The sequence below is a fragment of the Barbus barbus genome (assembly GCF_936440315.1).
Source record: "Barbus barbus genome assembly, chromosome: 12".
Lineage (NCBI taxonomy): Eukaryota > Metazoa > Chordata > Actinopteri > Cypriniformes > Cyprinidae > Barbus > Barbus barbus.
Window position 1 is genome coordinate 28,569,739 of NC_136740.1, and position 13,040 is coordinate 28,582,778.

At 33.6% G+C, this 13,040-nt stretch overlaps 1 protein-coding gene across 1 annotated transcript in view; it reads left to right on the forward strand.

Moving 5' to 3' along the window:
* LOC306878010 (thrombospondin type-1 domain-containing protein 7A-like) overlaps window positions 1–13,040 on the forward strand; it is a 139,767-nt gene that overhangs the window by 97,643 nt on the left and 29,084 nt on the right. The window contains exons 12-16 of the mRNA XM_079430088.1: window positions 3,636–3,751; window positions 4,739–4,874; window positions 5,314–5,417; window positions 7,393–7,587; window positions 9,148–9,411. Coding sequence (XP_079286214.1) covers window positions 3,636–3,751; window positions 4,739–4,874; window positions 5,314–5,417; window positions 7,393–7,587; window positions 9,148–9,411 — 815 coding nt within the window. The remainder of the gene's footprint in view (window positions 1–3,635; window positions 3,752–4,738; window positions 4,875–5,313; window positions 5,418–7,392; window positions 7,588–9,147; window positions 9,412–13,040) is intronic.

A 13,040-nucleotide genomic window follows, 5' to 3' on the forward strand; every position in this document is an offset into this window, starting at 1 on the left:
GCGCGTTTCTTTATTTGGTTGTGTTTTGAGTATTTGCAGCGCGTTTCTTTATTTGGTTGTGTTTTGAGTATTTGCAGCGCGTTTCTTTATTTGGTTGTGTTTTGAGTATTTGCAGCGCGTTTCTTTATTTGGTTGTGTTTTGAGTATTTGCAGTGTGTTTCTTTATTTGTTTGTGTTATGAGCATTTGTAGCGTGTATGTTGTCAAATTTATGAAGTTGTTTTTTTAATTTGCAGGCGTTTTTTTTCTATTTGCAGCACGTTGATCTCTCTCGGCCACCGTATTTTCTGATTCTGATAAATATATACATGTAAATACATGTCAATATTTTTCAAATATATACTGTGCATGTGTGTATTTAGATATACATAATGAATATACACAGTACCCACATATATTATGTAAACAAAATTTTTTATTTTGGATGCGATTAATCGCCATTAATCATTTGACAGCACTAAAACCTACACTAAAATTCAAACTGAAATGATAAAAATTAAAGCTAATTCAGATTATTGAAATTTGTGTGTGTGTGTGTGTGTGTGTATATGTATATATATGTGTGTGTGTGTGTGTGTATATATATATATATATATATATATATATATATATATATATATATATATATATATATATATATATATATACATACACACACACACACACACACACATACATATATAATATTATAGAAATAATACTGAAATAACACTGGAATGAGCATATGCATTAACTGGATCTACCTTAAAAGAAGATGAAGATGCTGCATTGATTCATTGTCAAATATTATTGCTGATTTGACGTGGTAAAACGTTTTTTCCCCATTTAAGTAGACAGGAGCTGTACTTGCACGACTTGTTCCTAAGATAGTTCTGGTTATTTTATTTGCTAATCAGGTCACAAAAGTTGTACTTTAAAGGAATATCCTATTAGAAGTGATTAACAATGCGCAGACAGCGTTATAATAGTATTTCCAGAAACTCTAATGAGCTACTTCAGTAATTCCTTCAAGGAAATGTGATCCCTCACTTCACGTTACTAGTTATGACAGTTAATCCTAATTGAAAAATAATGACAATTTAGAGAGGGCAAAGGAACGATGCATTTGTTCTTCCTCATGTTAAATGTATGAGCTGTTTTTTAATGGTGCTGTTGGAACATTACCAAGCCTTATTCCTCTAATCCTTTCTGTTCACAACAATAACAAATTAGCTTTTAACTTTTAATGAGTCATTTCCTTGTGTGATATTGCACTCTTAACCAATCGTAGCAGGTTAGGCACTAAATAGTTGAGCCAGTGTCTTGAAATGTTGCTAACGCTCTGTCAGAAGTTTACCCAATCTCCAGGAGAGCCCTGCACACCCAAACCGGATTTGTTTCTCTGGTAGGATTTACCACTTCTGTTATTGGTATTACGAATGAATCAGCCTTACGTATCTGTTGCTTTATTATATTGTGGCAGATTTGCAACCCTCATGAAACATGGAGCACATGGCGACTGGCATCCCAGCGCGCCGTAGCCAGGAGGATTTGATCAGAGATCAGATTACCCAATGTCCCTCTGCTGGACTGCTGCATCCCTGTTTATCTTTATCCCGGGGAATTCGACCGAGCTGGAGCGGTGCTTAAAATACAGGAGCAGATTAAAGCTAACCCCCGATCTTAAATTGAGGAGCTGTAACAGTGATAAAAGAAGAGTATTACCCAGTGACTGACTACTGTAACAGGATGTGAGGCCTTATCTGCCTCGTCTGGCTGGTACATAACAGCCGTGGAGCAGGGAAAATACGATTGGAAAAAAAGAAGCATTGTTGTGAAACAGATGCTGCTGAGCTTTGCTCTGCAAGGATTCTTATGTAATCCATTGTGGAGTTGGGCTGGGCAATATAACTAAAACCAATAAAGCTGAAACTAGGATAGCTATAAAAAAGAAAAGAAAGAAAATGCATCTAGATTTTTTCCTGTCCTTCGGTGATATATTTCTCATAGTATGGATGTGCTTGGAGTAGGCATAAATGGAAAGTTCACCTCAAAATTAACACCATTAACAAGATATTTTAATAAAATGCCTGTTTTTTATTTGTCCATACTATGAAAGTCATGTTGGACCCCAACATTGTTCAAAATATCTTCTTCTGCAGTAAAAAGAAATATATACAAGTTTGGAATGACATGAGGGTGACTAAATTATTTTTGGGGGAACTATCACTTTAAAAGGGTGTTTTTTAAAATTATTTAATTAAATTAATTCATTTATTTACTTATTTTACTTTTTTGTCTTAAAAGAAGTAAAATGCAGATGTAAAATACTGTAAAAAGCAAGTCCCCGCATTGCTTTTCACTTTTTTTACTGCATAAAAAAAAAAAAAAAAAAAAATATATATATATATATATATATATATATATATATATATATATATATATATATATATATATATATATATATATATATATATATATATATATATATATGAACATATGTCAATAAGGTATTAAAACCTGTTTTCCCTTTAAATTAAGTTTTTTTTTTTTTTTTTTTTTTTTCTGAGCCTATAGGCAGATATTTGTTCTTGTTTTAATCATAGACTCATTTTGATCAATTTCCCATAAACCAGACATCATAACTCATGTAATTTTGCTTCTCAAGTAAATCTTAATTTTAAGAATATATAGACGTTTGCATTGGAAAACAACACAAAAATGCTGACAGTGAATGTCAGTTATATTGTAGAGGTTGGGAGCAAAAATGTCAAGCCTTATGTTTTGAGGAAACAGGAAACTATCATGTTGCTGATAGAAGACATTTGCCTTTTATTCTTTACAGTTTCTTTACTTGGTCTTTAAAAGGTCTTAAATCTTAATACACAAATAAATGCCATGTGGAGACAAAATCTGAGAGTTGATTTAATGCATTGAAGTGGAAATTTTGAATTGACTCCATTCTAATGCCGTTTTTCTAGTTTTCTGAGATGCAGTGTGCATTTCATTGCTGATTATTTTGTAAACCAGTGAATGTAATGCTTTACAAAGAAGTTATTGAAGGATGGTGCAGTTAAAAAATTATATTGGATGAAGTATGTGTTGAACAAAGAGCTGTTACTCATTTCAAATGCGAAGATAATGTTTCTCAAAAATCTTAAGGGCACAAGCACAAGCCTGTTTCATTTGAAGGGTCAGAGAGGAAGAGCAGAAAATGGTGTGAAAGCCTTGACTAAAACAGTCAGTGCTACTCGGAGGAAAAAAATAATTCTATAAAACATCCATTAGAAGAGCTTTTTTGGCCCTGTGTAATTGGTCCTGCTCAGGTGACCTGCAGTAGTTAAGTCTGATAATGAATCTCGTTTAGGTGATTGGGTCTTTGGTGAAAGTGCGGCACAGGGTTTTCTTTATTCACCTGCTTCCTGTGATCAAAGCACATGAATGAATGAATGATGCATTTATATAGCGCTTTATTGTGTATTGTTGTACACCCAAAGCGCAACCTAGTTTTCCCAGGAGGTCTCCCATCCAGGTACTGACCAGGCTCAACCCTGCTTAACTTCAGTGGGCAACCAGTCTTGGGCTACTGGGTGATATGGCTGTGACATGTTGTGTTGAGTGTCCTGCTGATCTTTCAGTGTCTGTGTGATGTTTCAGATGTCCTGAAGCCCCCCGGCCGGAGTCAGTGAGACCCTGTCTGCTGCCCTGCAAGAGAGACTGTATAGTCACACCCTTCAGTGACTGGACTGAGTGCCCCACTTCCTGTGAATCAGGTACACCGCGTCAGTCCATCCATACATCCTAATATCTATTGTTTTAATGTTATATGTATCTTAAATCCAGTGTTGGGCAGTAAATAGTTCCTAGTAATTTAGTTACTGTAATAATATTACTTTTTGCAGTAACTAGTAGTGTAACTAATTACTAATAAGATTTCAGTAATAATATTAGTTACTATCCATAAAATTGCTTAGTTACTTACTTTTGATGCCTCAAACCCGCTGATTTAAAATCTAACAATCAAATAATTCCTAGATTTTTTTTTCGTAATTTTCACGACTCGCACATGCATGTGATGTCCCCAGTGCAGCAGGCAAGCTTGGAATATGGAAAAGCTTACATTCAGCAGATAGAAATATTGCATTATATGGATTTTGTCAGGAAAAAAGATTATCTGAACACTGTTGTGTAAATTATGGCTTTACTTTACTCTGGCATTACATCCCACCCACATCCCTCTGATCAACATGTACATTATATTACTATAATTAAACATCTTTTTGGAAAATTAAACTGTTTCTTACAAATTTATGTGATTTGATAAATTACATAACAAAATATAATCGTATATGGGTAACGGAAAAAATACTTCAAGCAACATATGACAATTAATGAGATTAATACAACACTTCTACTTGAATGTCACTGTGTTTGTAAAAACTTCTGACTGCAATCCAATGTGGATTTTGGTCAAATGATGAGGCAGAAATATGTTGTTAGTAACATAGTAATGTTCTATCTATCTATCTATCTGTCTATCTGTCTATCTGTCTATCTATCTATCTATCTATCTATCTATCTATCTATCTATCTATCTATCTATCTATCTATCTATCTGTCTATCTGTCTATCTGTCTATCTGTCTATCTGTCTGTCTGTCTGTCTATCTGTCTATCTGTCTATCTGTCTGTCTGTCTGTCTGTCTGTCTGTCTGTCTAGTATAATTCGTCATGAAATTAAGTTAGTATTTGAAACGACAGGTGTGAATGGGCAGAAGAATAAACAGTTTCGCTACCGAGTGATCATCCAGATGCCAGCTAATGGAGGTCAGGAGTGTCCAGACGTCCTTTATGAAGAGAAAGACTGTGCGACTCCATCTGTCTGTCCGGGTTACAGGTACAGCTTCACCCACGAGCACAGCCTCTGCACTGATATTCTGTGCTATTCTGTAGATTTCACATCTATTGACATTCAGGATAGATTTTTGCTAAAACTGACCTTCTCGAGTAAATAAAGATATGTTCACTTATAGGAATAATTCACCCCAGAATGAAGATTCTGTCATTATTTGCTCAACCTCTTGACATTTAAAACCTGCAAAACCCTTACGCAGTTTTTTTTTTCTCAGTAGTGAAACGGTTAATCCTGATGAAAAGAAAGAAGTTAAATAAAAAAATGTTATCAGATTGTGGGCAGCTTAATTCAGATGAGTTAATTTTCCAAGACAGTGGGTTTCCTGATATGTTTTCAAGTTAAGGCAGCTAATTAGGATTTCCAGTGCACTAACTGATCAACCTCTACCAGTAATTATAATGATATCCCTTTGAAATTGCAGGTGGAAAACACACAAGTGGCGTAAATGTCAGCTGGTCCCGTGGAGCATCCGCAGAGACAGTAAAGGAGCTCAGGAGAACTGTGGAGCTGGAGTCCAAACTAGAGGTACGTCAGCTGTCATGTTACACACTCACATTCACTAAACACACAGTATCACCTGTGTCTTATTCACTAGCCACCCGCAGTCGAGAATTACAGTGTGCAAAATGCATTCAACACACAATTTGTGCATATTTAAATAATTCCTTTAATCGGATGCTAAAGCAACTCGGAGTGTGCACAATTTATTCTTAGTGATTTCCGGCCACAGTGTCCAAATATTGCATAAGATTTCACAGCTATAGAAACAGTAACCATACATTTGGTATAATATATGATCTAAGATCTCCTCTTGAATCTGTGGATTGCTTTCTCTCATCAGAGTCTGTTGCTTTCAAAAATCTATTATTATTTTCATTTTTCCAGTTGAAGTTGGCAAAATGTTTTCCTAATTGTTTTAGGTGCTCTTTTCTGTATTTGTCCAGTTCTTTTAGACATTCCTGTCACTCGTGAGGCCGTGAAAGGCTTTATTATGTATTATCCTGGTATAAATATTGGTCTGACAAGGGCTTCCATCACACTAGACTTCACATGTGCCCTTCGGTGCATATCAGGAGCAGAAGCAATCCTTCAAACTCTTGATCTGATTGCTCTTGACAGTGCGGAAGGACGTCGTTGTGTTGGCGTCATCACTCTATTGAACTCTGTAGTGGCCTAAAGTTTGACCTAACGACCTGTTTACTCGTCTTCACGTCACTTCCAACGTGCCTTAGTAGATTACACAGCCTCACCAGAATGACAACATCTTAACAGGCCTGTCTTTACAAATGTAGAAGCGTTCTGAACCACTCATTAGTGAGATATTGTAACAGTTTATTAATAGATTAAACTTAGTTATGGTGACAAGCTTAATAGTGGTGTATTAGTGACAATATAGCTTTTTTTTTTTTGGTTTGTACCAACCATTCCTAATATTGTATTTAACCATCATAATAATTGAATATAATGTATCATGTTTAATTTATCAAATAAAACTGCTTCTGGGAAACTGCATGTGGAAATTGTTTTAATTTTTATACCTGCAAAAATTTTGGAAACAAGTAAAATCATAAGTAATGAGAATTATAGTGATTATTAATGTGTTTTTTCCATGTTCTACTATATAATATTTTAGATTATGTCTTAATGGAAATTAATAAGTATAATTACAAAATTTATTTATAAAATTATTTTTTATTTAATTTTTATTTAATTGTTTTTTATTTAATTATTTTGAATGTATGTATTAAGTTATAAACCATATATTATATATTTATTGTATGCTAATTTAATTATATATTTTAAATTCTACACTGAATACAAGTGGTTTTTAGTTATGTTCTGCCATATAATAATTCTGATATGGCTAGATATTGCTTTATTGGACAATAATACATATAATTACTTAGAAATCCGCTGGAACTCTTTCTAAAATAATTTTAATAAAATTTTTAAATAATTTTAATTCATATATTATAAATTATAAACCATATATTATATTTGTATTATGTATTAGTTTTATTATACATTTAAAAATCTACAGTGAATATAAATGGTTTTTAGTTATGTTCTGCTATATAATATTTTAGATATAGCTAAATAGTGTCTTATTGAATTCTAATAAGTATAATTACACAGAACAGCTCCCAAAAAATCTTCTTTTTTTTAAATATAATAATCCAAAACAACTGGAAAAAATCATTGGATTATATAAAAACGCCAGAAATGTTATGCATAATTTAAACTGGTTTCTGATCTAAGTGAACAGCCAGTCAACTGAGAGCTCAGCTCAATAATGTGACTGCAGAGGACAGAGAGAGAGAGAACTGACACTACGAAATAAAAAATACAAGGAGGAAACCGAGATTGAGAACTGGATCCAGAAATATGATACTTTGTCTATAAATAAATATCTTCTGTTCACCTGCGGTTCTCTCTGGTGTCTGGTGCTCTGTGCAATCAGCAGGAGTCTCAGTGCTGTGTTTGTGTGTGTGATCCGCAGCTATCTCGTGTAGGCAGCTGGATGGTACAGTGGCTGATGTGGTTCAGTGTCTGAAGTTTGCCAGCAGCATGCCGGCTATGAGCCAACCCTGCCAGTTACCGTGCCGAGACGACTGCCAGCTCACCAACTGGTCCAAGTTCTCTCCTTGCACCTCAGACTGCGTTGGGGTCCGTACACGGAGGAGAGCTCTCATGGGTAATTAGGACATATGCATCATTAACACTGTGGTTTGAACTCAGAAGGTTGCTGGTTCCATCCCAGAATGTAGAGAGGTATTTCCACTAAATGATAAATGACTGCTAGTACAAGATTCAAGGCATTATGGGATGCATATGGTTATATTCCATTATATATACTTTGATATACTTCACATTATCATAGGCCATAAAATACTTACATGTATTTATTGGGTTGGGCAAAACACTTTTTTTTTTTTTTTTTTTTCTTCTTTTTTTTTACAATAGTCAAAATAGCTTGATATTTATAAAATTCTTTAGAATGTCAAAAAGTAAAAAAAAAAAAAAAAAAAAAAGTATTCCACTAATATTCAAAAGTTTTTAGTTAATTAAATTAATTTATATATTTGTTTTGAAAGAAATCTCTTAGTCTCACCAAGGTGGAGTTATTTTAGTAAATGAAAACTGAAACTAAAAGTAACATGAAATAAATAATTGAATGAATGATTGAATAAATTAATTAATTAACAATTATTTAACTTAAAATAAAATATTTATTTAAAACATTTCGACATTTCTCATTTTAATGTAGTTCAACCTGACTAAAATAACTAAAACTGAAATAAAACAAATAAAAACGAATTAATAAAAACTATATAGACATAAATAAATTAAATAAGAAAAACTAAAAATGAAAACTTGCATATACGGTATATATATATAAAAAATGTGTACAAATAAAATATACAAATAAATACTGATTCAAAATATTAATAAAGTGTTATAATATTGCAATGATTATAAAATAGCACTGCTCTAAAGCTGAAATTATTTGACCAAAAATACAAAAAAACTGTATTATTGTGAAATATTATTACAGTTTAAAATAACTTTATTTTAATATATTTTAAAATGTAATTAATTCCAGAGATGGCAAAGCTTATTTTTATTTAGTTATTTATTTTTAAGTAGTTTAAAAGAACAGAAACAATATAAATCTTTTGTAAGTTTATATATATATTTACTGTCACTTTTGATCAATTTAATGTGTCCTTGCTGAATAAAAGTATTAATTTCTGGCAAAAAAATATACTGACTTCCGACTTTTGAACTGGAGTGAATTATAATTTATTCAGTCCCTTTTATTTACTGTATACACCAATATAACAATACATAACTATATATGATAATTTTCTGAAGAAAATGTGAGTGGTATCTAATAAACCTGTTTATTTTTACTATAACATTCAAAATATATATATATACTGTATATATAAAAATGAATTGATCATATTTAGCCAACTAAAACCTCAAAAATATATCATGATATTAGATGTATAACCCAGCCTGAGATATTACCATGACATTTAAACAGCACAACACGTTATTGCCTCATATCATGTCCAAAACTCATGGTAATATGATTATAATTTTTATAAGTATTAGTCCAGTTGTGCAGCTGCAAGACACGGCGGATCTGAGGCAGACGGGAGGTTTAGAGGTGACCTCAGTGCTCATGACTCATTCATTAGTGAGCTTAATTAGTGCAGTAATCAACACTTACTTCCTCTGATTACAGGAAAAAGCAAGAAGAAGGACAAGTGTAAGAACAGCCAAATGTACCCGCTGAGCGAAACCCAGTACTGCCCCTGTGACAAATACAACGCCCAGCCGGTGGGAAACTGGTCTGACTGCATCCTGCCCGAGGGTCGTGTGGAGAACGCTGCAGGCATGAAGGTGCAGGGAGATGTGAAGGAGTGCGGACAGGGCTACCGCTACCAGGCCATGGTGTGCTACGACCAGGACAACAGGCTCGTGGAGACTTCACGCTGTAACAGTCACGGTAAGATGTTCATCATGTGACTCTGAGCATAGAGTTGACGTCATTAGCTGACAGCGCTAAGTAACCTTCCTGGACTGCACTAAACTAATTTATATTAATAAGCCAAGCTAAGCCGTGGGATAAATTCTCATCCTGTGAAGATTTGATGGTTTAGATGTATGGCCTTGAGGACATACTAAGCACTGATTTTTTTAAAAAGCAGCTTGAAAGATCTTGGAAATACATGCATTTAAAATATTGCTTATAAAAATTTATCCAGTTTTGCATACAAAAATTAACAAAAAAAAAGCATTCACATGTCATTTGCACACAAAAAAATTACCCAAAAAAACATTCACGTGTAATAAATGTTTTATTTATTTTATTTTGTTTAATTTAAATTATTATTATTTTATTTTTTTTATAATATTCCCAGACTTAATACAGTATTTAATGATTATGTTATTTAATCATGTTTTTTTAATATAAGTGCTGTAAGCATTTAAAACTGGAGCTTAAAAAAATATTTATCAAGCTTCAGTTTTAAATGCTTCATAACTAACATAACTATTAAATACTGTATTAAGACTGGGAATATTATTTTATTAATAAAATTAAATAAAATAGTGTTTAAAGAATAATAATTAAGCTTAATATATATATATATTTTAAGCTGATAATATAAGTGCTTGAAGCATTTAAAACCTGAGCATTTTTTATTTTAATTTTTTAGTTTTTATTTTACTTAATGTTTAAAATAATTGTATTGCTTTAATTTTAATTTAAAATATAAGCTGCTTTTTGAATATTTTTTATTAGGTTTCCATAGAAAAAGGAAAACCCAGACAAAATAAAACTGTAATTAAGTCATGCTATAAACTGCTCTGTTTTATACCATGGTTATTATAGATAAAAAAGATGCAAAAAGTATGAGAAAATCAAGCATTCATGTCTAAAAGTCCAAATTGTAGCTTTTGTCTGGCTATAAACCTTGATATTTAAGGACAGTTAAATCACACCTTCAACTGATCATGTGTTGTTTCATCTCTATCAATTAAAGCTTCCTTTCTCTCGTGACTTTTCCTCTCCTTTGTCTTTAGCTGATCTCTTTGTTCGTGAATCTTTTGATGCATTGCTCACTAAGCGGACTGGTACGAGTGCCAGGCGCTGCTCGCTTGACTTTGTCCTCTGCCCGAGTGTCTGTTGCGCCCTGCTGATCTGCAGGTATAAATCTCCAGCCCCCATTAAAGAGACCGCATGCTGTCCCGGGACCAGCCAAATCAGAGCTGACATTAACCACTGACAGATACTCTCGCTTTTACAGCACACGGCCCACGCGGGGTTGGGAATCGAGAACGGGTTCTTATTCAGGCTGAATACATTTAAAAAAATGCTTTGAATGTACGAATGATTTTCATGATGTCAGGGTTAGAGATTGGTTCTGTAATATAAATGTTGTTTATATTTGTAATACAAATATTTTATACTTAATAAAGTTTTTAGATTTAAATATTTAATTTTTTATTCATCTTTATAATATAATTTCTCATTTTTCATTTATTAAATGTATTTATTTATTGTATTTGTAAACAATAAATGTTATTAAATATATAAATATTATTATATGTAAAAAACAAATTGATGACTATCCAGTCACTTGCCAGTTAACTAGTAACCTCTAGTAGGAAATGCAACATAAATAAATGGTTTAGTTTGAACTGCAAAGATGGCAATCTGACCCTAACGAGTAATGGTTTATTTTTAAGACATAAATTGCAAGTCAAGTCAATATTATTTGTATAACGCTTTAAACAATGCAAATTGTCAAAGCTGCTTTACATCGGCTTGATATAAAGCTGGGTGGTTTTATATCAGCTTCACAGTATTTAGACGGGGAAATCGTTTGTCGAAATAGTGTCATTCTCCTCTGGCCAGACAAAATCAGCAGTTTAAATCTAGACTAAAGCAGAATCAGATTGTGCAAAGGACTCATCTGGTTCCTGTGGTCTTGTTCCGATGGCCGTCTTGGAGACAGGGTCTTCACTGAGGATCAGTCTCTGGGGCTCATCTAGGTGTCCTGGCTTTAGAGGTCATCTCTAGGTGCTGATCCAACTTCTGATCTGGATACAGTCTGGATCTGGGTGGCTACGGTGACCTCGGAATAAGAAAGAAACAGACTAACATTAGCGTAGATGCCATTCTTCTAACAATGTAACAAGTACATCAGGTGTTTTGGGAAGTGTTCCTGGTTCCGGTTGACCTAATTAATGCCTAACAATCCTTTAACGGATTTGAATTATAGAAATGCGATAGTATATTATGTGTAAGCCAAGTTAAAGAAATGGGCCTTTAATCTAGATTTAAACTGACAGTGTGTCTGCTTCCTGAACAGTGTTAGGTAGATTGTTCCAGAGTTTGGGCGCTAAATAGGAAAAAGATCTCCCGCCCGCAGTTGATTTTTATATTCTAGGTATTATCAAATGGCCAGAGTTTTGAGATCGCAGCTGACGTGAAGAACTATAATGCGATACGAGCTCACTCAAATACTGAGTTGCCAAACCATTCACGGCCTTATAGGTAATTAGCAAAATCTTAAAATGTATACAGTGTTTCATAGAGAGCCAGTGCAGTGTTGACAGAACCGGGCTAATGTGGTCATACTTCCTGGTTCTAGTAAGAACTCTAGCTGCTGCATTTTGAACCAGCTGGAGTTTGTTTATTAAACGTGCAGAGCAACCACCCAATAAAGCATTACAATAATCTAGCCTCGAGGTCATGAATCATGAATTAATGTTTCTGCATTTGACATTGAGAGCATAGGTCGTAATTTAGATATATTTTTAAGATGGAAAAATGCAGTTTTACAAATGCTAGAAACATGTTTTTCGAAGGAAAGATTGCTATCAAAAAGTATGCCTAGGTTCCTAGCTGATGACGAAGAATTTACAGAGCTGCCATCAAGTATTAGACAGTGATCTAGGTTATTACATGCAAAAGTTTTTGGTCCAATAATTAACACCCTCTGTTTTTTCAGAATTTAGCAGTAAGAAATTGCTAATCATCCAGTTTTTGATATCAACTATACATTCCGTTAGTTTTGCAAATTGGTAAGTTTCATCAGGTCGCGGAGAATTATAGAGCTGGGTATCATCAGCATAACAGTAAAAGCTAGCACCATGTTTTCTAGTGATATCTCCCAAGGGTAACATGTAAAGCATGAAAAGTAATGGCCCTAGTACTGAGCCTTGAGGTACTCCATACTGCACTTGTGATTTGTATGATACCTCTTCATTTACTGCCACAAATTCATGGCGGTCAGATAAGTACGATTTGAACCATGCCAGTGCACTTCTTCTAATGCCAACATAATTTTCTAGTCTATTTAAAAGAATGTTGTGGTCAATAGTGTCAAACGCGGCGCTAAGGTCCAGAAGCACTAATAGAGAGATAAAACCACGATCAGATGATAAAAGCAGGTCGTTTGTAACTCTAATGAGAGCAGTCTCAGTACTATGATATGGTCTAAAACCTGACTGGAAATCCTCACATATATCAAATGACCTACCGTATATAAATACTGTAGTTACGCTTGACTGGGCAAACACCAATGATGAATACAGATATAATTACGATTTGATGTTATTCGGGCT